General features: G+C 40.7%; 2 protein-coding genes across 2 annotated transcripts in view; both read left to right on the top strand.

Annotated features, from left to right (window-relative positions):
* Window positions 1–235: 235 nt before the first annotated feature.
* kctd14 (potassium channel tetramerization domain containing 14) lies at window positions 236–4,054 on the top strand (the record flags this gene model as incomplete). Its single annotated transcript, XM_079246390.1, has 4 exons — window positions 236–327; window positions 2,143–2,367; window positions 2,458–2,592; window positions 3,743–4,054. Exons 1-4 carry the CDS (start codon window positions 274–276, stop codon window positions 4,052–4,054), a joined length of 726 nt encoding a protein of 241 aa, XP_079102516.1. The 5' UTR covers window positions 236–273.
* Window positions 4,055–13,604: 9,550 nt separating this feature from the next.
* Window positions 13,605–21,406, top strand: part of ints4 (integrator complex subunit 4) — a 14,339-nt gene continuing 6,537 nt past the window's right edge. Inside the window, exons 1-21 of the mRNA XM_079246956.1 lie at window positions 13,605–13,707; window positions 14,455–14,649; window positions 14,760–14,877; window positions 15,662–15,768; window positions 15,894–16,008; window positions 16,147–16,232; window positions 16,320–16,370; window positions 16,467–16,555; window positions 16,705–16,825; window positions 18,053–18,124; window positions 18,254–18,428; window positions 18,527–18,732; window positions 18,817–18,959; window positions 19,042–19,157; window positions 19,698–19,831; window positions 20,298–20,464; window positions 20,551–20,644; window positions 20,711–20,791; window positions 20,888–21,018; window positions 21,101–21,160; window positions 21,232–21,391. Coding sequence (XP_079103082.1) covers window positions 13,654–13,707; window positions 14,455–14,649; window positions 14,760–14,877; window positions 15,662–15,768; window positions 15,894–16,008; window positions 16,147–16,232; window positions 16,320–16,370; window positions 16,467–16,555; window positions 16,705–16,825; window positions 18,053–18,124; window positions 18,254–18,428; window positions 18,527–18,732; window positions 18,817–18,959; window positions 19,042–19,157; window positions 19,698–19,831; window positions 20,298–20,464; window positions 20,551–20,644; window positions 20,711–20,791; window positions 20,888–21,018; window positions 21,101–21,160; window positions 21,232–21,391 — 2,475 coding nt within the window. The 5' untranslated portion in view covers window positions 13,605–13,653. The remainder of the gene's footprint in view (window positions 13,708–14,454; window positions 14,650–14,759; window positions 14,878–15,661; window positions 15,769–15,893; window positions 16,009–16,146; window positions 16,233–16,319; window positions 16,371–16,466; window positions 16,556–16,704; window positions 16,826–18,052; window positions 18,125–18,253; window positions 18,429–18,526; window positions 18,733–18,816; window positions 18,960–19,041; window positions 19,158–19,697; window positions 19,832–20,297; window positions 20,465–20,550; window positions 20,645–20,710; window positions 20,792–20,887; window positions 21,019–21,100; window positions 21,161–21,231; window positions 21,392–21,406) is intronic.

Here is a 21,406-nt window from a genome sequence, read left to right as displayed (position 1 = left end):
TTTATTTGGGGGGGGGGGGGGGGGGTTGTTGTTTTTGTTTTAATAAATAAAATTAATCAGCCTCAGCTGGGAAAAGTGGGAACCTGAATCACTTTTAGGTTGCTGAGAAAGTTACTGAAAAGTTTAAATATAGTCTAAATGTATGTTTTATAAAGTCATGAATAATTCATGAGCCAGATCCGGGTTAGGCCACGCCCCCTGGCTCCTACCTGTCCCACAGAGTTGCAGAAGAAGAAAGTGAGACTTTCTTCTCACCTGGACTGTAAAGTGAAGATGAGCCTACCGGACTTCAAATCCACTGAAAAACACGCGTCTTCCGGAGTTTCAGTAAGAAAAAGCTTCTTTCTTCATGTTTCGGTTTTAACTCGAAGCAGCGCGAGCGCCAGGAAAGTTTCACCTGCCGAACAGGCCGGACAGGTGAATCACAAAGGTCTGGAAAGTTTCTGGTTTTGGAGAGGAACCACATCAGTACACAGAGTCTTTACTTTTGGACACTTTGAGGTGTTAAACACATTTTAAGGTTTGTTTGCTTTATTTTATTATGAAGATAAAAATCAAACTTTGAAGGGGCGGGGCCAAAGTGGCCCCTCCCCCAGGAGTTTACTGGTTATTAGAAGGAGATCAACTTCTACAAACATTGATTGTAAGATGACCCCTTTCTGAGTACATGTCAGATGTCCGTGTGCACGTGAATGCAGCACTCTTCTGATGTGCATCAACATGTTTATGATCCCAGTGCAGCAAACTGGTAGAAACGTCATGAAACCAGCAGATGTGATGGTGGTGATGATGATGAAGTTACTGGTCAACAGTGATGTAGGAACACTTACACACCTTGTGATTTGACAACAAGCAAGTTTTTCTACCTTTTCAGTGAAGTGTGTGTGTGGAGATAAGCAGCTGTTGATGGGAAAATATAATTATTTGCTTGTTTGATCATTTTAGAATTAAAATTCACGAAATACTGGAAAAATCTAGATTCCTCTCTTTAAATACATTTTTTAGGAATGATTTCAGCGCTTTTTCCCCATTCTGTGTCCCTGCTTTGCTCCCCATCATTTAGCTTTCAGAGCTGTGAACTGTTGTGTGTGTGTGTGTGTGTTTGTGTGTGTGTGTGTGTGTGTGTGTGTGTGTGTGTGTGTGTGTGTGTGTGTGTGTACCGTTTCTTTACAGATTTTAAGTTTTAAAACAGAAAAATAAATCATTTAATGAACTATAAAATATTTAAAGCTTTTCATTTTAAAGTAACTTAATGAGATTTTTTACTGACAACAAAGGAAGACGATTTATTTAATTTTCTTTTTAATGTTTGCTTTTTATCCCTCATTATTTATCACTATTAAACTGTGTTAAAGGGATTTTTCTGTGCAGTTATTTGAAGAATAAATTTACTTCAAGCCAAAGCTAGAATGCATTGAAATTAAAAATCCACACTTCAAATCAGATGAATTTACTTAAAGAATGAAAGAAGATGTTATAATTAGTCAGGATTAGATAAGTTTGTAAGCAGGAGCTGCTTTGTAAAGCCAGAGAGATTAGTTTGCTTCCTTTACCAAAATGTCAGGATCAATCAAATATTCTTGATAAACTCTGAATGAAACAAATGAAAATATGTAAAACTTCTAATAAGTCAGATTTTACTGTGACTGAAGCTGCTTTCAGTGGATCTGAGCTTCTACACACCAGCAGGCTGCAGAGAAACGCTGGTTTTTATTAACCTGAGCTAAACTGTGTGAAGGTGAATCATATGGCATCCTGCAGCAGCTGACAACACAGCAGCCTCTTCACTGCTTATTTTATATTTTCCACACAGCAGCCTCTTCACTGCTTATTTTATATTTTCCACACAGCAGCCTCTTCACTGCTTATTTTATATTTTTTCAGTTAAACTGCGGATGTTTTCTTTAAGGCTGTTTTTAAGTGAAAATGGAAATTGAGCAGAATCTGAAAATGTTTCACTTCATGTAAAATAGATGTTTTTTAATGATGTTTCACCTTCCAAATAGTTTCCAAAACATCAGTTCTGCACATCTGGAGGGATTCAGTCGGTTTCAGTCACTTTACCAGGAAGTTCTGATTAATAATGCCATATTTTAGTGTATTATCAGCTAATTAAATATAAGTTTTGTCCCATCTCTTCAGCACTCCCCCGTTGTTCAGTTAAATGTCGGGGGTCACCTGTTCAGCACCACTCTGGCCACCCTCAGGAAACACCCTGAGTCCACGCTGGCAGACATGTTCAGTGGACATCCCAAGCTCCGTCCTGACCCACAGGGCCGCTACTTCATCGACCGCGACGGCTCCCACTTCGGAGCTGTTCTGGAGTTCCTCCGGTCCGATCAGCTGCCCAGGGAGAACATCCAGGAGGTGTGTGAGTCCTCAGCCTCTCTGGACTTTCACCTGGGAGTCAGGCGAGTGGTGGTCCAGGTGCTGAATCTCTGTTTGACGTCTGTGCAGGTTCACAAAGAGGCAGTCCAGTTCAACATCAAAGCTCTGATGAAACGTCTGGAGGAGACTCCTCAGCTGTTTGGAGAGCTGGTGGGGAGGCAGCAGTTCCTCTCCAGGGTCCCTCACTACAAGGAAAACATCGAGGTGAGGGGCTTAGTCTGCAACTTTTCCCCATAAATCTGGATTAATATCAGTCTCCAGCTTTTCTGGTTCTTTCTTTTCGACTCAAATTGTTTTTAACATTGTAGAAAAACCAAAGCCTAAAGCAGGGATTCCAGTTTACGTCTCAGTTCAGTAAAATAGGAGCAGAATAACCTGTAAATAATAAAATCTCCTCATTTTGCTTTGTTTTATTGCATTAAATTACAAGTAGCCCACATTATCACAGTGTTTACCTTTAACTTTTTTTAAATAAAACTTTATGAACAACCTAAAAAAATATGTATGTGACATATATTTATTTATCTATATATATATATATGTATATATAACTTCATAATTAATATATTTTGTTTTAATTATTGTATTTTTATTTAGTATTTTTATTGTTTTCCATTTATACTTTTACTTATTTCTGCATTTAGTTTGTTTTACACATTTCCATTAAAGCATCTAAAAATTCTCCAGAAATTTAATGGCAGGAAATGAAACAAAGTTTTTCACATTATGATTTGAGTTAATTATCAGGATTTAGAGTTCCAACATGTGTTTAGTAATCCTGACCTCCTCAACCTGACTCATGTCAGATGTGTAAAGTAAGAAAAATAATAGCGATAAAAGTTTTCCCCTGTTTTTATCTTCTCACATACCCCCCAGAGTGTCCCATTAGAGATACACGAGAACAGAGAATTACAACAGCCTCCATTTCCAACTCTTTCTGCAGCTTCTTAAAAAAAAAGAAATCAACTCACAGATATGTCATTTAGACCTCAGCAAGTTGCATCAGCTTCTGAAAGAAGGGCAGAATGCATTTCTCTTAGGAGGGGATGGGACTTTCTGGTCCTGGAGGGCCACCGTCCTGCAGGTGTTTCCCTGCTTTAACACGGCTGACTGATTAATGAGTCATGGTGTAGAACTGGACTACAACTTATTCAATCCATTTACTTTGAATCATGTGTTTTGTGGCAGTGACTCATCTAAAACCTGCAGGACGGTGGCCCTTAAGGCCCAGATTTGCCGTTCCTGCCTGTCAGGCTCCTCGTTGGGAAATCTGAAACAGAGCTGCATAAACTGGATTCAGTTCTACATTAAGAATATAAACATGCATGTTTATTGTGGGGAAAATGTTCTCCAGGTGCTGATTCGTATCGCCCGAGCCGAAGCCATCACCACACGCCACTCAACCATCCTCATCTGCGTGCTGCGGACGGAGGAGGATTTGGGTTTCTATGACAACGCCATAAACAGTCTGGAGGCCGATAAGGACTCTGTGGTGACATTTGGGCCGTGGAAGGCCGTTCCATCTGTGAAAGACCTGCTGGACTGTGTGAAGATGGACATAGAGAGTCAAGGCTACAGCGTTAGGATCGCCCCCCACGCCCCAGAGAGGAGCTTCCTGTCCAGGAGCTACGATTTCTTCTACAAAGTCACCTTTACCTGGTGGTGATGGTGTGACCGCCTCAGGTTCTGTGTTTAAAGACAAAGGGACTGGACTTTATGTCGCTATGATAACTAGGAAACACAAGGTGTACATTAAACTTGAATAACTACCCAGAATTTAAAGTAATCTTGTTTTTATTGTTACAAATTCAGTTCAAACCGGCAGAAAAAGCGTTTCCTGTTCAGGGATTTTTATAGCATCATCTATACAGTCATTCATCCCCTAATATGTCTCTCTTACTCTTTGTGTTCTTTGACGTGAAGCTTCACAGCTTTTAGGGGAAATTCAGTTGCTAAAGACGACACTGCATCATGCAAACAAAGCGTTGGGCAACTTGTGGCCCACTTAAGGAGAAATGAAAAGAGACTAAGCTGAGCAAGCATCCTGGCTGAAAGTAAACTGGCTGTCCCCGATTTCACCACAGACCTGGGAGGAGTCTCTGAAGAATGGTCAAACCACATCCTGCATGATGAGAATGTGAAAAAACAAGAGGGGGTAACGGGGGTGGGGGGGGACGCGAGCTGTCCATCAGCAGGAAATCACCAAAATGTGAAGCATCCTGCTGCTGCTGCCGCCCAATCCTGGGATTTTAACTTCATGGCAGGATGTGACAGATTTATCAGATCTAGACGTCATTAAACGGAAAGTTCTTCTCCGAGGTACTTTTGGCCTAAACGCGGCTATTTGCTCGTTTCTATAAACATAAACCCACCCATCATACTACAAAGTCTTCCTTCCAGTTCCAGACCTGACCCCTCGTTTCATTCTAAGTGTCTTAGATGCAACAAAGTGTTGGAAACATTCCTCAGAGATCTACCTCCATCTTGACGTGAAGCACCAGACAGTTTCTGCACAGTGTGATGAGAATCTCTGGTTCCACCACATCATGATGAGAACTGGAACTGGATGATGATCCTGGGACTGTGTGGTACTCAGAGAACAGTGAACTCATAGTGATGCTGGAGAATCCCCCCCCCCCCCCCCACCATTCCTGCAGCGTTGATCCTGACGGCAGGATGGATCCATGTTGTCATGATGTTTCCAGCAGATTCTGATCCTACCATGTGAATGTGGAGCTGAACTGGAGACTCATCAGACCAGCAACGTTTCTCCATCTTCTATTGTCCAGTTCTGGTGAGTCTGTGTGAATTGTAGCCTCAGTTTCCTGTTCTTACTGACAGGAGGGAACCCGCTGTGGTCTTCTGCTGCTGGAGACCATCTGCTTCCAGACTGGACGGGTTTGATGTTCTGCATATCATGGTTGGAACCAGAGCTGACTTCTTCTTGTCCTTCTGCCATCTCCAGCAGTCTGTCCATCCTCCTGTGACATCATTGAGACATTTTTGGCCCAGACAACTGCTGCTCGCATGATATTTTCTCTTCTTAGAAATGATTGTGGGTCAAAATCCCAGTAAATACTCAGAGCAACACCCATATAAAGTCAGATAAATCTCCTTTCTCCTTCACTCTGAGGTCATCGTCACCATGTCTACATGACTAAATGTGTTGACTTGCTGCCATGTGATTGGCTGATTAGATACTAATGTAGACATTAGCTGAACAGGTGAACCTGATGAAGTGTCTGAGCGGATCACTGCAACGCCACGGTTCTTCCTTTGGTCAGTAGTCCTGTTTCAGAAGTGCTGCTCTGGCATCACAGCTCTGTAGAACAGTTTTTGTTAAGGCAACATTAACACATTGTACATTATTATATTGTTGCTAAAAGAGAGTCGTTTTTCTGACTGTATATTTGTCCTGTAAAAATCTCAGACTGTGATCAGATGTCTGGTGTTTAATCTCCCCAGTGAAAAAATGCACAAGCTGATCTGATTGAGATGATGCTGGATGGGTCTTATAGCAAGATAAGCTTAAAATATCCCCGTATAAGCACCAGCGCATCAGTCTGCAAATCAAATCATTTCTGTGTTCAGCCACCAGAATAACTGCAGAGCTTCGTGTTTGATGACTTATGGATCCTGTTGCTGTTCTTTCACCCTTCAGTACCAAATAACCCTCATAAAATACAATTTATACATTTTGTTTCCCACTTTTTCACATCAGATTTTAACATCTTCTGATATAAACATATATCTATAAAAATATCATTAAAAAATATATTTTAAGGTTTTTATCCCCTTTTTGTCATAAGAAATCCTGTTTTGTTGTGTTTTATGAAGATAAATACAGAATATGCATTATAATACTGTGTATGAGGATTATAATGTATCAAAAATATGTATTTATAAATGCTTGTTCATGGGACCAAAGTGGTCCCGAGGTTTGGTTTCGTGCTCGTCTTCTTTTCTGTACCAAATTCAATAACAGGAATAATGGAATTTTAAAAACAGTAAAGAAAAATTCTGGTCAAGTTTCTTATGATTAGCCGAAAAACTGAAGGAATAAACCTTAAATAAACACAAAATTCATGTTAGACTTTCTACTGTGAGCAAAACTGCCAATTGTGCTGTTTACTAGTCAAGTTTCCACCTCCGGTTTCAAATCAGAGCTGCTGTGGACATACAGTTCGATGTTTGCACCACAAAGTGTCACAGCTAGGTTTCCTCGTAAAGAAAGTCAAGCTGCATACGCTCGCATATCACACCTAGGACCACTTTTTGAGAACGGTGACATACAATGTGGTAATAATAAAGATCACAAGTAGGATGTTCTGCTTACGCCTTGTTGAATAATGCATTTTCTCAGAATCCTCTGCAGCTTCTGTACAACAGAAAATGCCCTGAACTGAAATACAAGCATCACTACAAATAAACTGCATTTTAGTGAAGAGGCAATCAGAACAGCTGCAGCACAAACGTCTGAGCGGCTTCTAAAAGATACCTCTTTATTTACAAGCATATTTTAATTCTTTCATGCCAAGTGTGTCATATTTTATAGTTTCTAGATCCTTTTGCATCCTTTTATGGTAAAAATATGGCTAAAACAAAATCCAATACTTGTCTTCTGCTCCTCTGGCGGATACAACAGAAATGCAATCATGCATTGCAAAGATTCTGACATTTCACAAAGTAATAAACAATAAATATACAAACATTACTTTTGTTGGGTTTTTTTTTTTACATTCTCTAAAACAGTCAAATAATAACTATTTTTATCCCCATTTTCTTTCCTGGATCAGACTTGAAAGTGTAAAACAAGGAAGAAAAAGGTCCAAAAAGTTCTAATAATGCCATACAAATATCTTTATTTTCAGAACACAAAGATGATGCTGCATCAGATGGTCCTTAAATAAAAAATACTGGGAATATAAGTATGTTAATACTGTGTTTCATGCTACATGTTGCAGGTTCTATAAAGCAAAGCTGATGCAAAACTTTCTTATTTCCAGTCCTGGACATATTTAATGGAGAAACTTGTTTTGTTGTGATGCTTATAGGAATGAAATGAATTGTAAATAAAACAATTTTCAGACTGTGAGAAAATGCTGACGTCTTTAAAGTGTGATATTTCATGCAAGCATTCCTCCCAGCAGTGAAGCTGAGCCCCGTGAAGCAAACACAGGAAATGTAGGCAGCCTTTTAGTGTGTGTGTGTGTGTGTGGCTGCAGTGTACGGTTAGACACGCAGAAACATGACGGCCAGAGAAAAGCTGATGAAGCTCCTGCTGCTCGCCAGTCTGCTCCCAACAGGTAGGTTTCATTCCTGCACTAAAGTCCGTTTCAGTTCCTTCTGTCGGATCTGGGCAGCTGACTCAGATACTTTGTGACGTTTTACAGAAAAAACAGCATTAATGCAACACTGTGATGAGCTGTACAAAACCTACAATGATCCAGATGTTAAATAGTATTTATGTAATGAGGTAAATGCATTGAATATGTCTCTTACTGTAACATTATCAGACAGTAGCATTTAGTTCTGGCCAGCATGTCTGATGGTCGTGGTTTGGGGTTGCTGGTTTGATACCCAACCATAGCAGTTTAAAAAGCTAAACCACACATCATCCTTCGTCTTTCAAGTTGGTTTGTATAAAAAAGTCTGCTAAATGCAAAAAACTGATGTATTATCTGTGTGTTTTTTACCATTTTACTGTTTTCTGTAGGGAAAATATTTCTGTCCATAACTCTGGATTATGATTTTCATCATCAGAATCAATTTCTGTATTTCAGTTTCAGCTAAAATTGATGAATGAATGAATCATCTGAATTCCTTACTAATCAAGCAGGAAACATGATTGATCAGCTGAACAACAGAAAGTTTATGCAGGTGAAACATTTCTAGTCTGCATCTACTTTCATATAAGTACAAAACAAACTATTTGTGGTGCTTCAGAGAACTTTGATTTGCTCGTCAACCACCTGCTCCTCTGATTTCTACTGATCTCTGGGAGCTTTAGACAGCATCAAACTTCCTCATAAACCACGACAACAGCCGGGTGTACACAGTGCTGACAGAAGTAAAAGTATGCAAGACAAATGTCCCGTAGTTCTGTGTTCTCCATCTCTGCCACATCCCATAAATCCCAGGATTTGTGTGCAGAAATCACGTGGACATGCTGCTTTTTGCTTTAAAGTCCACCTTCAGCCCAGAAAACAGTCTGCAGATGTTAAGTTCTTCTCTGAAATCTGCAGGTGCCAGGTGCGCAAATGACACGGTGTTTGTGTACAGCACCCTCGGGGGGGAGGCCCTCCTGCCGTGCATGCACCTGACCCCCCGCGACTGCTCCACCATCAACTGGACCTTCTTCAAAGGAGGGAAGGAGTTCCAGGTGGAGGTGCGAGGGGGCCAGGTCGTGGGGAGCTCGAGGAAAGCCAGACGCATCACGGTGACGTCCAACTGCTCCATGATCCTGCGTGACCTGGTCGTGGAAGACGCGGCCTCCTACGTGTGTGAGCGGGATGGGAGGTCCGTCACCGCCGTGTACCTTTCCCTCCTCGCGATCAGCTCGCCCTCCAGCATCACGCAGCTGCGCTCCGGGGGCCAGCTGGCCCTCAGCTGCATCCTCTCCACCTACTACGATGCAGGAAGCTGCACGGACTACTCTGCTAAGGTGTTCAGCGTCAGGTGGCTGCAGGAGGACGGAGCCGAGGTGCGGGACGGCGGAAGGTTGGTTCTGGGCGAAACACCTGAAAATGAGCCAAACCAAGAAGTGGAAAATAAACAATATCTTTACAGAAGTGAGATGGGTGGCAAACAGATGGACAGTTAGGAGTATAAAGTATAATTAAATAAAAATATGATTTACCCTGAGTTTCTTTTTCTCTAATTAGCTTTTAAATTTTAATTTGAAGGATAAATATTTAAAGGATATTTATCAAATATATATATGTATATATATATATATATATATATATATATATATATATATATATTTATCCTTCAAAATTAAATTTAAAGGTTTGTTCAAACCTAATTAGAGAAAAAAAAACTCAGGGTAAATCATATTTTTATTTCAAAATTGGTATTTTTTTTGCTTCACAATTTTGAAATCAATATTTTTTTGGTTAAAAATCGATTTTTTTTTTTTTTCAAATACATCAAATTAATCCACTATAAATTTGTTGTCATTTTTATTCTTTTTATTGATTTTTTACTTGTCTTCTTGGACATGATAGCAGCAGAATAACGGTCTGGCTACTTTGTTGTTTTTTCCTAATTGAAATCAAGAAAAATTAGAGCAAAATAAAGTTTTGTAAATGTGCATATGTGTGTGTGTTGATGGCTACAACATCAACATAACAATCATTTAATTTTGGGATGATTTTTTAAGATATTCTGCAATCTCTTGCTATTAAGAACAGTGTTAAAATTATATAGGAGGCTTAATTCAAGTGTTCAAGGTAAACAGGTTTAAACAAAAGCAATATGCTGACACTGGTCATAATGTACACATCAGCTGGCCGGGCAATATAATATGTTTTCTGTTGATGTCACCACATAGGCTCCATGGAAATAGACAAAAATACACATATATTAGGGAAAATTAAAACTAAAAACTGTCATTTAAAATACAACAATCGGAGAAAAAATGGCAATATTTGATGAAATAAATTTGAGAAAACATTAAACATTTGAGCAACAACAATATTTAACTTTTTAGAGACATTTAGTGTCTGTTGCTGGATGGTGCCGTCTCCTGTTCCATCAACCAGACAAATGAAAGGATCTGTTTAAACTGGGAAATAGTGTAAATAAATATTCAAACAAAGACATTTTAATATTTCAGTAAACAAATACAGTGTTTTCTTTTTGTTCTGTTTAGATTTAATCAAGTCCACTGTTTCCAGATGTTTTACATTCATGTCTACAGTCAGTATATGATGCTGCTGGTTGCTTTGTGCCATAACGTCAAAGTAAAGCACAATGTGTGAAACAGAAAGCTCATGCAAGCCGCTGTGACACATGTGACTGATGTATTCATTTTTAGGCATCAGGGGCGTTTTTTAACACTTGAGGAAGAATTGATCAGTGATGAAATGGAAGATTTCACTTAACATGCAGAAAAACAGTAACCAGAGTTTCTCCATGCAGGTACCGTCTGATCAGAGACAGTCACTGCAACACCACCCTGATCACACACCTGCAGGCGGACGACGACAACAGGAGATGGACTTGTCAGGTCAACACCACAGAAAGCAGCAGGGATGCATTTCTGGACTTCAAAGCTTCCTTTTTGATCCAAAACGCTCCGTCCAGACAGATTCCCCCTGCAGTCAGCCAGGACTGTTCAGGTGGGGTGCCCATCAGCCGCATCGTGCTGTGTGGGGCTTTGCCGCTCATGGTGGGTATCGTGGGATTCTACACATGGAGAGTCGACCACAGAAGGGCTAAAGGGTCCGCAGCTGGAATCGAGCTGTCAGAAATTCATTGACTCTTTTTGCCTGTTTTCTTGTGTTTCTTTTTATGCACATTTTTTCATTTTCACATCTGGATTTCTGTCATGTTGCCCTTTGTCAAAATAATTTGGGTTATAAAAAAACACTGAACACTGAACTTTATCAAATCTGGCAGCTCGATTAGAGAAAAACGTGTTTTAAATATGATCATCTTTCATGCAAATTACGACTGTTTGTAGCAGAAAGAACTCAAACTTGTGGGTTACAGTGTGCGTGTTTTTCAGCCATGTTCACTTAATGATATTGTTTTCTAAAAAGTTTTTATTTTCCACAATATTTGACCATAAATGCTGATCCCCAATTATGAGCCTGAGCAGCTCTTCTTTTCTGTCTTTACCAGGTAATTTACCTTTTTCTTTACGTAAACTTGTCAAGTAACAGCAGGTTAATTATATCAAATAAATGTAGATCTTGTTGCAGATGTACAACTGTTTGTATAAATAGAGTATATTAGCTTTATTGTTTTAATTTGTCATTTCAAACTAAAATTGATGACGAGGGACCTGTTCCAGAAAAGACGTTCAGCAGACTCCGGGTCTACTCAGGAACTCTGGATTAACTCACTGAGCTGAGCAACTTCAATTCCAGATCAGCTACTTTACCCAGAGTTAAGAACCACACCAAGAGACATCATCAGTGGAACTCCAATACCTGGATTCACCATGGCAACCACCAAGAAAAAACTAGTTATTTTACCCTGCTGGAAGGTTTTATTTGGAAGTTTGAATCAACTTGTCCACTGATCAAATATTTATCTTCATCATTTATCATGTGGGTTGACATACACATGAATAGAAGAAAATCAAAATTTAATTTAGATTCAGTCCCACTAGAGATAACATCTATGCAGAACATTTCAAGTTAAGTTAAACTAAATCTTTTTGTGAGGTCATGTGTCGTACTGGATCATGGTTGGACACTTTATTTCATACTGGTTGATTTATCAAATATTCTGTGGTTATTTCTAGATCTAGAAGTTAAAACCCACAAATGCTGTTTTAACCCCTTTGGTACATGTTCTGTCAGCTGATAAGCTGACTTTATAGGCCTGTCTCACAGCGTCTTATAGCCAACGGATCAATCAATATTCAGATTTTGCCTCATTTGGTTGTTTAAAATATACGGAAGCAGAATGTTTTCCTTCATCTCAGGAGGAGGAAGAGGATGGTGAGGAGGCACCGTCTGCTGGGATCCAGAGAGACTGACAGTATTTCAACCATCACACACTCAAATGATGATTTCAGACATAGAGACTTTCATGACTCCAGATTTCCTTCTCAAATATTATGTCTTACTGTGTTATTTAAAAAAAAAAAAAGTCCCGTTTACAAAAATATAGTTTTTTTTTAAAAAAAAGTCCAAAACTTGCTTTAACGTCATTTTCTACACGCGTTGCGTCAGGTGCAGATTGGTGCTGCTGGATGAGACACCGAGGATGAGGAGGAAATTACAGCCTACTCCCACAGACGCTCAGGTTCTGAACAATCTTTCCTTCACCCAAATAATTAATTCTGCTTCTAAATATCTGGAGTGGCGTTGCTATGACAACCCACAGCTGCTTCAGGTGGGAGGAGACAGGTAGAAACTGGTGAGCCGGTTTACGTGACAGAGTCAGTTACCATGGTGACAGACTCGGGGTCAGACTGTCCGCACGGAACTGGCCCCCAATGTCTTTATTTTGGTCTGAAATATAATATAAACCCACATTTGCATTGAAATCTGTTACTTGAATAAACTATGACATTATCAATAAAACTGATTATTTTGAGATGTCCATTTAAAAATAACATTTGTGGGAATATTTGTAATTTGGGATATTTATTTATTTAAATATTTGGAAAGAAAGTACTAAACATGTAACTGGTGGATACAAACAGTGGAAAATGTAAGATTTTATTTATTATATATGTTGTTATCCATTATATTATACACATATTGTTGTTATATTCACTGATGGACTGGCGAGCTGTCTAGGGTGTACATTGCCTTTCCCCCAAAGACCGCTGGGATAGGCTCCAGCTTCCCCGCAACCTTTTATCAGATTAGGCGGTTTGGATACTTGGAAAGTTTTTCATACATAAAAAACAGATTTATGAAGTCCATTCCCAGAATTTTCACTTTTCACAAAGAATTGTACCAGTATTTTTCTTCTCTTGGTTACATGAAAGGGAAGAATGCTGTGAAAATCGATACACCAATAGAAGACTTGCATATGAATAAAAACCCCTAGCCTTTTTTTTGTTGTCTGCTCTTACTCTTCATTCTTTGTTCTATTTTCTGTTAATTTCTCACTACCCTTTGTACATCTCTCACATCCCTTATGCGTCTATATTTGAATTTGTATGTATGATATTTGAAATTAAAATAATAATTTAAAAGAATTAAGCGGTTAGGATAATGAATGAATGGATGAATGTTGTTATATTCATATATACCATGATAAAAGGTCATATCTACATATCAAGCATAAAATATGAATAAATATTTGGATATAAGTGGAATAAGTGTTTGGGTGCACTTAAATTGGTTTAAGTATACTTTTTACAAATAAGTTCAAATCCATTTTTAGTTTAATAGACTTATAATTAATAGACATTTTATTTACCTGTCTGTAAGTTGTATTTTATAGTCATGCAGTTCTTCAGGCCTAATTTACTAAATATGTCCTTTGTCGTTTCCCGTAGCTACGGAAAGCTTGTATGGACAATTGTAAACTCTGAATGGGAGCGCTGTAGCTAACTATCTTCCTCTAATTATGGCAGCACATTTGAAAAAGCGGGTTTATGAGGAATTTTCTAAAGTTGTCCAGGTGAGCATATAAAAGTCTCTTTGCTTTTTGTTTTCACCTCGTGAAACTAAAACTGAAGTTTGAATATGCGGCTGTACGCTAACGAGACTATTAGCTAATGCTAAGCTATTATAGCATCAATAATCAGCTGGTTGTAAAAATAAACACAACATTTCTGTGATTTATGTTTCTTTGTTTAACACTGAAGCTTGTGCTTAAACTAAGTTAAGCTGGTTTTTATGTAGCAAAGTTAACCTGAACTGTAGTAGGGTTAACTATGTCAGTATTAGCTAGTTAGCTTCAGTTAGTGCTAACTTGTTACTGCAGATGTTAAACTATTTATCTGGTTTATTTCTTTATTAACTGACAGGTTAATTAGGTGCATGTTTGTAAATATTTACCATTCACGACTTGATGTTTCTGTTGAGCTCCTATTTCAGCTGGAAGCAAGCCAGCTAAAAGGGGCTAGAAATGTAAACAAGTACTATGATGTAAAGAAAGAAGCTGATGTGTGAATTAAACCTGTGATTGCACAGAAACTGATCTGTTATTACATCATGTCTCTGGACATACATAAATATATGCTGACAACAGAAAGCTCAAGTATCAGTAAAGATTTTGGAAGGATTTGCCTTGAAAATGTCAGAAAACAGAAAGGACTAATCAGCTGTACGTGTCCCAACAACAGATTGGCTGTCTTCTCCAGGTGAATTTACCTAACGCCTTTTGTGGCAGAAAAAGTTCAGAGTTCACTTTGTATGCTCACAGATTCCCCATGAAGAAACTCCAGCCAAGAAGCTGCGCCTCTCCAAACCCAGTAAGTCTGCAGCTCTGCACATTGACCTCTGCAAAGCCACCAACTCCACTGATGCCCTGCAGTACCTGCTGCAGTTTGCACGCAAGCCTGTGGAGGCGGAGAGCGTGGAAGGTGTGATCAGGATCCTGCTGGAGCACTACTACAAGGTGAAGCTAAAACAACTGCTGGCTGCGTCTTTGCTTCATGTTACACACAAACCACGTATGATGATGATGTTGATGATGATGATGATGATGATGATGATTTCCTCTTTTAGGAGACAGATAACTCTGTGAGGCTGAAGATTGCCTCTCTACTGGGCCTGCTGTCCAAGACGCATGGCTTCAGCCCTGACTGCATTGTTGATGATGCCATTAACACACTCACTAATGAGAGTAAGACTCATTTACAGTCTGTTCATCATGTCATTTATCATCATGTGTCAAAAACTACTTTAATTTAACCTGATGAATTTTCAAAGGTCTCAGGAAGGTAGTGGAGAGAAAAAAACATTTACACTTCATTCATTAATTCATTCATCATATTTTTTATGTTTTCTTTAAAACATCCTTAAATAAAATAATATAAATGTAATATCATATAAATATTTAATATATTACAATAAACATAAGCGTACATTCATAAACTGAATTTACATTTAGATTTACACCAGTTCATTCCTCCCAAAATCCCACATTTCGACGTGAATTGAACACCACTGTCGCCTTGACAACGCAAACAGTGGAGTCCTGGTTGATGTGTATAGTAGACATGTGCAAAACACAATTAAAGTTTAAAAGGCCAAACACAAATGATAAAATGCTGTATTTTGTATTTTTTCTGTACCAAAAGTACTTTGCACTGGTTATCGGGTACTTGGCTGAAAAAATATTTTACAAGGGGTACTGTTTTGCAAAAAGGTTGAGAACCGCTGAACTAACCGCTTAATCCAGTTAAGGGTAGCGGGGAAGCTGGAGCCTATCCCAGTTGTCATTGGGTGAAAGGACAACTCACCAGTCCATCGCAGCGCACATTTACACTTAAACATGATATAGATTAGATAAAAAACATGTGTTCAACCTCCAAAAATCCCTGAAACAGTCAACAAAAGCTTTGTGTGTGTGTGTGTGTGTGTGTGTGTGTGTGTGTGTGTGTGTGTGTGTGTGTGTGTGTCTGCAGAGTCTCATCAGGTTCTCGCCCAGCTGCTGGACACTCTGCTGGTCATCGGGACACAACTACCTGAGAGTCCTGCTGTCAGACTGAGGCTCATAGAAGTAGCCTACACGGTAACACACTCGTATACACACAGTACACAAACAGTACTCATGAATCAGCTTAAATGAGTTGTAATTGATATATTTGGAACAAAAAAACAAACTCTTTTTATTTTTGTTTTGTTGTTGGCCCTCAGCATCTGTCCGATACGTATTTTGGGGTGAGGAACAAGTGTCTGCAGCTCCTGGGATGTCTCGGCCTGGTGGACACGCCTCTGACTAAAGGCAGCGAGGGGCCGGGCACATCTTTAGGTCCAATAAACATTTCTACTTAAACTGAAACAACTGGGCTTATGTTGTGTAGGATTCACAACTGTGCTTTTTGTAGTTTCAACAACATTTAAACTTTGTTTTAAAATGTCATATTTTGGTTTTGTTGCATAAATCCAGGAGGTGTGAGGGACGTCCAGAGTATTATCAGTGACTACTTTGCAGACCAGGACCCCAGAGTCCGCACTGCTGCCATTAAAGCCATGGTAGGATAAAGCCAATGAAAAAAAATAAATACAATGCTGCTTGGATATGTCACTCAGCTCAGTCGTATGAATGTGTTTGTTTTCCAGCTGCAGCTTCATGAGAGAGGAATGAAGATTCATCAGATCATTTATGAGCAGGTATAATCCCAGTTTCTCCTGTGATTCTGTGTGACGGATGAAGCGACACATTAGTTCCATGGGAAACGTCGCTGATGTCGACACGTGTGTCTGCAGGCCTGCAGGCTGCTGACTGATGACTACGAGCAGGTCCGATCCGCCGCGGTGCAGATGGTTTGGGTGCTCAGCCAGCTGTACCCAGAAAGGTGAATTTTTCGAGTTGTTTCCCTTCTGTTTACAGCAGCTTTAGAGCTGGAAGAGAGCGGCTGAAAAGCCACTTCTGTAAGACCTGACCCAGCTCAGATGCTGCTCTCCTGAAAAGTCTGACTCGTTTCCGTTCTCTCTGTCCAATCAGCATCGTACCCATCCCATCATCCAATGAGGAGATCCGGCTGGTCGATGATGCGTTTGGGAAGATCAGTCACATGGTTAGCGATGGGTCCTGGATGGTTCGGGTGCAGGCTGCTAAAACACTGGTGAGGGAGTGTCATTGGTGCAACACACAGTTATTCTCATCTTCATCGATGTGTTTTTATTCGTCTTGGTCATAAACAAGGGATAAAAATATCCACCTTCCTCCAGTTTCTTGTCGGTCTTTCGGCTAACGTGTCTCCATCTGGACGTCTGTGTAGAGAAAATAAAAACAAGGAAAAGTGCTTCACACACTGCTTGTCAGCCAATGAAGAGACATGAATGACTAACGAAGTGTGTTGTGATTATTATTAGGGCTGTGACGATACGCTTTTGTCCCGTTTTGATTCGATTCAGATTTTTTGGGTGCCGATTCGATTTAAATTGCGATTCTCGCAATTCTTTGATATTGCTGATTTTTGTAGATTAAAAACAAAATAAATGTATAAAACTTATTTTTTTGCCCGTAATATTTCTTGATTTCAATTAGAAAAAAAAACGACACAGTAGCCAGATTATCATTCTGCTGCTTTAACGCCCCAAAAGACAAGTAAAAAGATCAATTAAAACAATTCATTCATTCATTTTCTGAACCGCTTAATCCAATTCAGGGTCGCGGGGAAGCTGGAGCCTATCCCAGCTGGCTTTGGGTGACAGGCAGGGTACACTCTGGACAGCTCGCCAGTCCATTGCAATTAAAACAGTAAAAATGACAAAATTTTTATCATGGATTATTTTTATTTGTTTGAAGAAAAAAATATTTTTTTCACAAAAAATTGTTATTAAAATTGTGAAGCAAAAGAATCCAGATTTTAGATTTTTCGATGCAATTTTCCCAACCCTAATTATTATGGTAAAAAAAAAAAAAAAAAGAATCAAATCGAAGAAACTTTATTTAACCCCGAGGGGAAATTCAAGGTTCAAGCCAGCTCATCCGACTTTAGACATCCAGACATTTAACCTTCATGACAAGTTTACAGAACCGACCTGAAGCTTCAGCCCTGCAGCAAGTTCAACCGACGCCGCCTTATAAATGAGGAAAAGATGACATGAGGAAGGATGGGTGGGTTTTGGAAAAAAAAGAAGTATCTCTACACTTCACCTAAAGGGGGAAGGATAAAGATGCAACAAAATAAAACACACCTCAATAAGGCTTTAATGTGTTGATACGTTCTTAAATCCGAGTGATACTCTTCTCGGTCTCATATGATCTTCGTTTCTCTTTGTGCCTGCATGATGTATTTCTGTGTCTGCATGAGAAAAACACTGAACTGTGGGTTCCTGTGTGTCAGGGTTCGATGCTGCAGGTCAGTCCTCACTTTTTGGAGCAAACTCTGGACAAGAAGCTGATGTCAGATCTCAGAGTGAGTAACTGAAGGTTGTTCCTGAGAGGGCCACAATTCCTCTGAGAATATCCAACAAGAAACATGAAATGTGAAGGCGTTTATTTGCAGCAGCACTGTTGATTCTGTTATATCGCCATTTGTGTTCAGAGGAAGCGCACGGCACACGAACGAGCCAAAGAGCTCTTTGCTTCTGGAGAATTCTCCTCTGGCAGGAAGTGGGCTGATGACGCACCGAAGGAGAAGCTGGACACCAACACTGTTAACCTGATTGCCTCAGGGGCCTGCGGAGCCTTTGTTCACGGGCTGGAGGATGAGATGTTCGGTACAGTAAAGATCTGCTGCAGCAAACCTTCCTTTATTTTGCTCGATGAGTCAGATTTCCTGGCGTGTCTCAGACTGGAACTGTTGGCTTTCCCTCAGAGGTCCGGATCGCAGCGGTGGAGGCGGTGTGCCAGCTGGCCCGCTCCTCGCCCAGCTTTGCAGAGAAGTGTCTGGACTTCCTGGTGGACATGTTCAACGATGAGATCGAGGAGGTGCGGCTGCAGTCCATCCACGTGCTGAGACAGATCTCCACCAACATAACGCTGAGAGAGGACCAGCTGGACACCGTGCTGGCTGTACTGGAGGTAAACCAGCTGCACTCCCAGTTCATCCAGCTGACCTTGCAGGTTGTGATCAGACACGCTGATGAAGCCTCTGCGTGTTTTCAGGACTCTTCTCGGGACATCAGAGAAGCTCTCCATGAGTTGCTGTGTTACACCAACGTCTCCACGAAGGAGTGCATCCAGCTGGCTCTCCTGGAGCTGCTGAAGAACCTCAACAAGTATCCCACCGACCGCAACTCTGTCTGGAAGTAGGACTGCCTTTGTGCTCTAAATGATGCACGGTCCAGTTGTTGTTGATTGCTTCATTACACCCCCTCCCCCACCTCTCAGGTGTCTGAAGTTTCTGGGTTCCCGCCACCCGACACTGGTGTTGCCGCTCGTTCCCGAGCTGCTCAGCACACATCCGTACTTCGACACCCCGGAACCCGACATGGACGATCCAGCTTGTATCCTTCTGGAAAACCTGAAACAGGAAAGTTTGTCTTTTTGTTCAGGAAGGTTTTCATTTGGGATTAATATGGTAGCTGTTCGGCGTTGCACCACAAATTTTCAGCAGTCATAAATATAAAGTAGTAATTGCCTTTGCCACACTTATTGCTCGCAGGCTTGTACTGCTTAAGTGGAAGGAAAAGCATCCTCCATCTTTTAAATGATGGTTTGTTGATCTTTTCCATCATTTAACACTGGAGAAAATAAGGTACTTTCTAAGAGGCTGCGTCGAAAAGTTCTTCAATATCTGGCAACCTATTCTGGATCAGATTAAAAAGGTGGATCCCTCACTTATCTTACATGAGTAACTTCACCTTTAAATTATTGTTTGTGGAATTTTTTTATGGTGCAGCAGGGTGGGTTTGTTTAAAAAAAGATGACTGTATTGTGTTTTCAATATAATGTCTAATTAATTTATCAATAAAAAAAACTTTGAACAAAAAAAAAAGGTTTTCATCACAGAGCTCACTTCGTCTTCCTTTACTGGTCGCTCTCAGACATCGCCGTGCTGGTGTTGGTGTTCAACGCTGCGCGCTCGTGTCCCACCATGCCGGCGCTGTTCTCCGACCACACCTTCAGACACTACGCCTACCTGAGGGACAGCCTGTCGCACCTCGTACCGCCGCTCAGGGTAAACCCACAGCGTTTCTGCTCCTTAACATTCTGAGTCTTTATGTCTTCATTCAGCTGAAAATCCAACCGAATATTTCATTCATTCAGTTCAATTTTAGATAAAAGAAAGAAAATCATGATTGTTCCTGATTACATCAGTCATAAATCAGTCCCAGCTTTGTCTTAAAGATACTTTTTTTTCCTGTTTGTTTTTAGAAACTAAATCAGGAAACTAGAGTTTTGTTTTATTTTGAGTGGGTTTTTATTCCTCCAGAAAGGTTCAAATGAAACCTTTAATATCTACAAGAAGCTTGTTTACAGAAAGGAGTTAGTAAACATCAATAAAATACTGAAAAAAAAAAAAAAAGAAAGTAATAGTTTGAAAATTAAACACAGAAAATATGTTGATTAAAAAAGCTGTAATTATTTTTATTTATTTTTTAAACAAAGTATTTCTTTCTTTATCTGTGTGTTGTGTGTTTCAGTTGCCGGGCAGGAAGCAGGTCTACAGTCTGGACTCTGCAGGCTCCGGTTCTGCTTCGAGTTCTGTGGAGTCGGCCCAACTCTTCCTTCAGCAGAGTCTCAACAGAATCAGCACCATCCAGAACCTGGAGACACCCGGAGCTCCGGACCTGCTGGACTTCACCATCCGGTAAACACACACACCCTCCCTCCCCCTGTTGGCTGTCCGGGTTTGGTGTCTGGATGAACACGAGCGACTTGCTGTGTGTCCGACAGAGACCTGCGGCGGCTCGGCGAGCTGCAGACAGAACTTGCCGGAGCTGCGGATTTCTGTGCCACGTACCTGCGCTGCCAGCTGCTCCTCATGAAGGTAGGACCGTGTTCTGGTTTCTGAGTTCCTACCTCAGAAAAACGGAGTAAGAAGTTGTTTGTTCAGGCTCTGCAGGAGAAGCTGTGGAACATGGCCGTCCCTCTGTGCCTCAAACAGAACGTCACGGCCACCGCCGCAGCTCAGCAGGTCAGGACACACACACACACACACACACACACACACATGTTCCACCGCAGCAACGTTGTTTTTAGTGACTTGAGTCTGTTTTAATGTGATCTGGAGATTCTGGAGGAGACCTACAAGCTGGAGTTTCTGTACAGCGGCTTGGAGAGCAGACAGGTGGCCACCATTCATCACGTTCGCCTTCAGGCCAAAGCTCTGCAGCTCATCCTGACGGCTCGCAGCCGACAGGGGTCAGCACACACACACACACACACGCCTGCATGCGTCCAACGGGAAGTGTGTCCACATGTTTCAGATGCTTTTTCTCCTCAGGTTGGATCTCCTCATCAGCAGCTGTGAAAAGTTTCTGCAGGAAGTCGAGTCTTTTCAGAGGTAACTAAATGATTGTGTTTGACTTTGTTTTGAGCCACAAGCATTAAAATCTCGCGGCGGCGTCTTTTCAGGCTCTTCCTGACCGAGCTGCCCCACCTCCAGGACAGCTTTGTGGACAAACTTCTGGAGCTGATGCCGCGCCTGTCGTCCTGTAAGCCGGTGGAACTGGTGAAGATCCTGCAGACGACGCTCAGACAGAGCGGCCTGCTGCAGCTCAGATTGCCTGAACAGGTCTGGGAAATGGAG

The sequence above is a fragment of the Telmatherina bonti genome, assembly GCF_933228915.1.
Source record: "Telmatherina bonti genome assembly, chromosome: 9".
Taxonomy (NCBI): Eukaryota; Metazoa; Chordata; class Actinopteri; order Atheriniformes; family Telmatherinidae; genus Telmatherina; species Telmatherina bonti.
The sequence above is the reverse complement of the archived record's forward strand: the minus strand, read 5'-3'. Positions and strand labels throughout refer to the sequence as shown.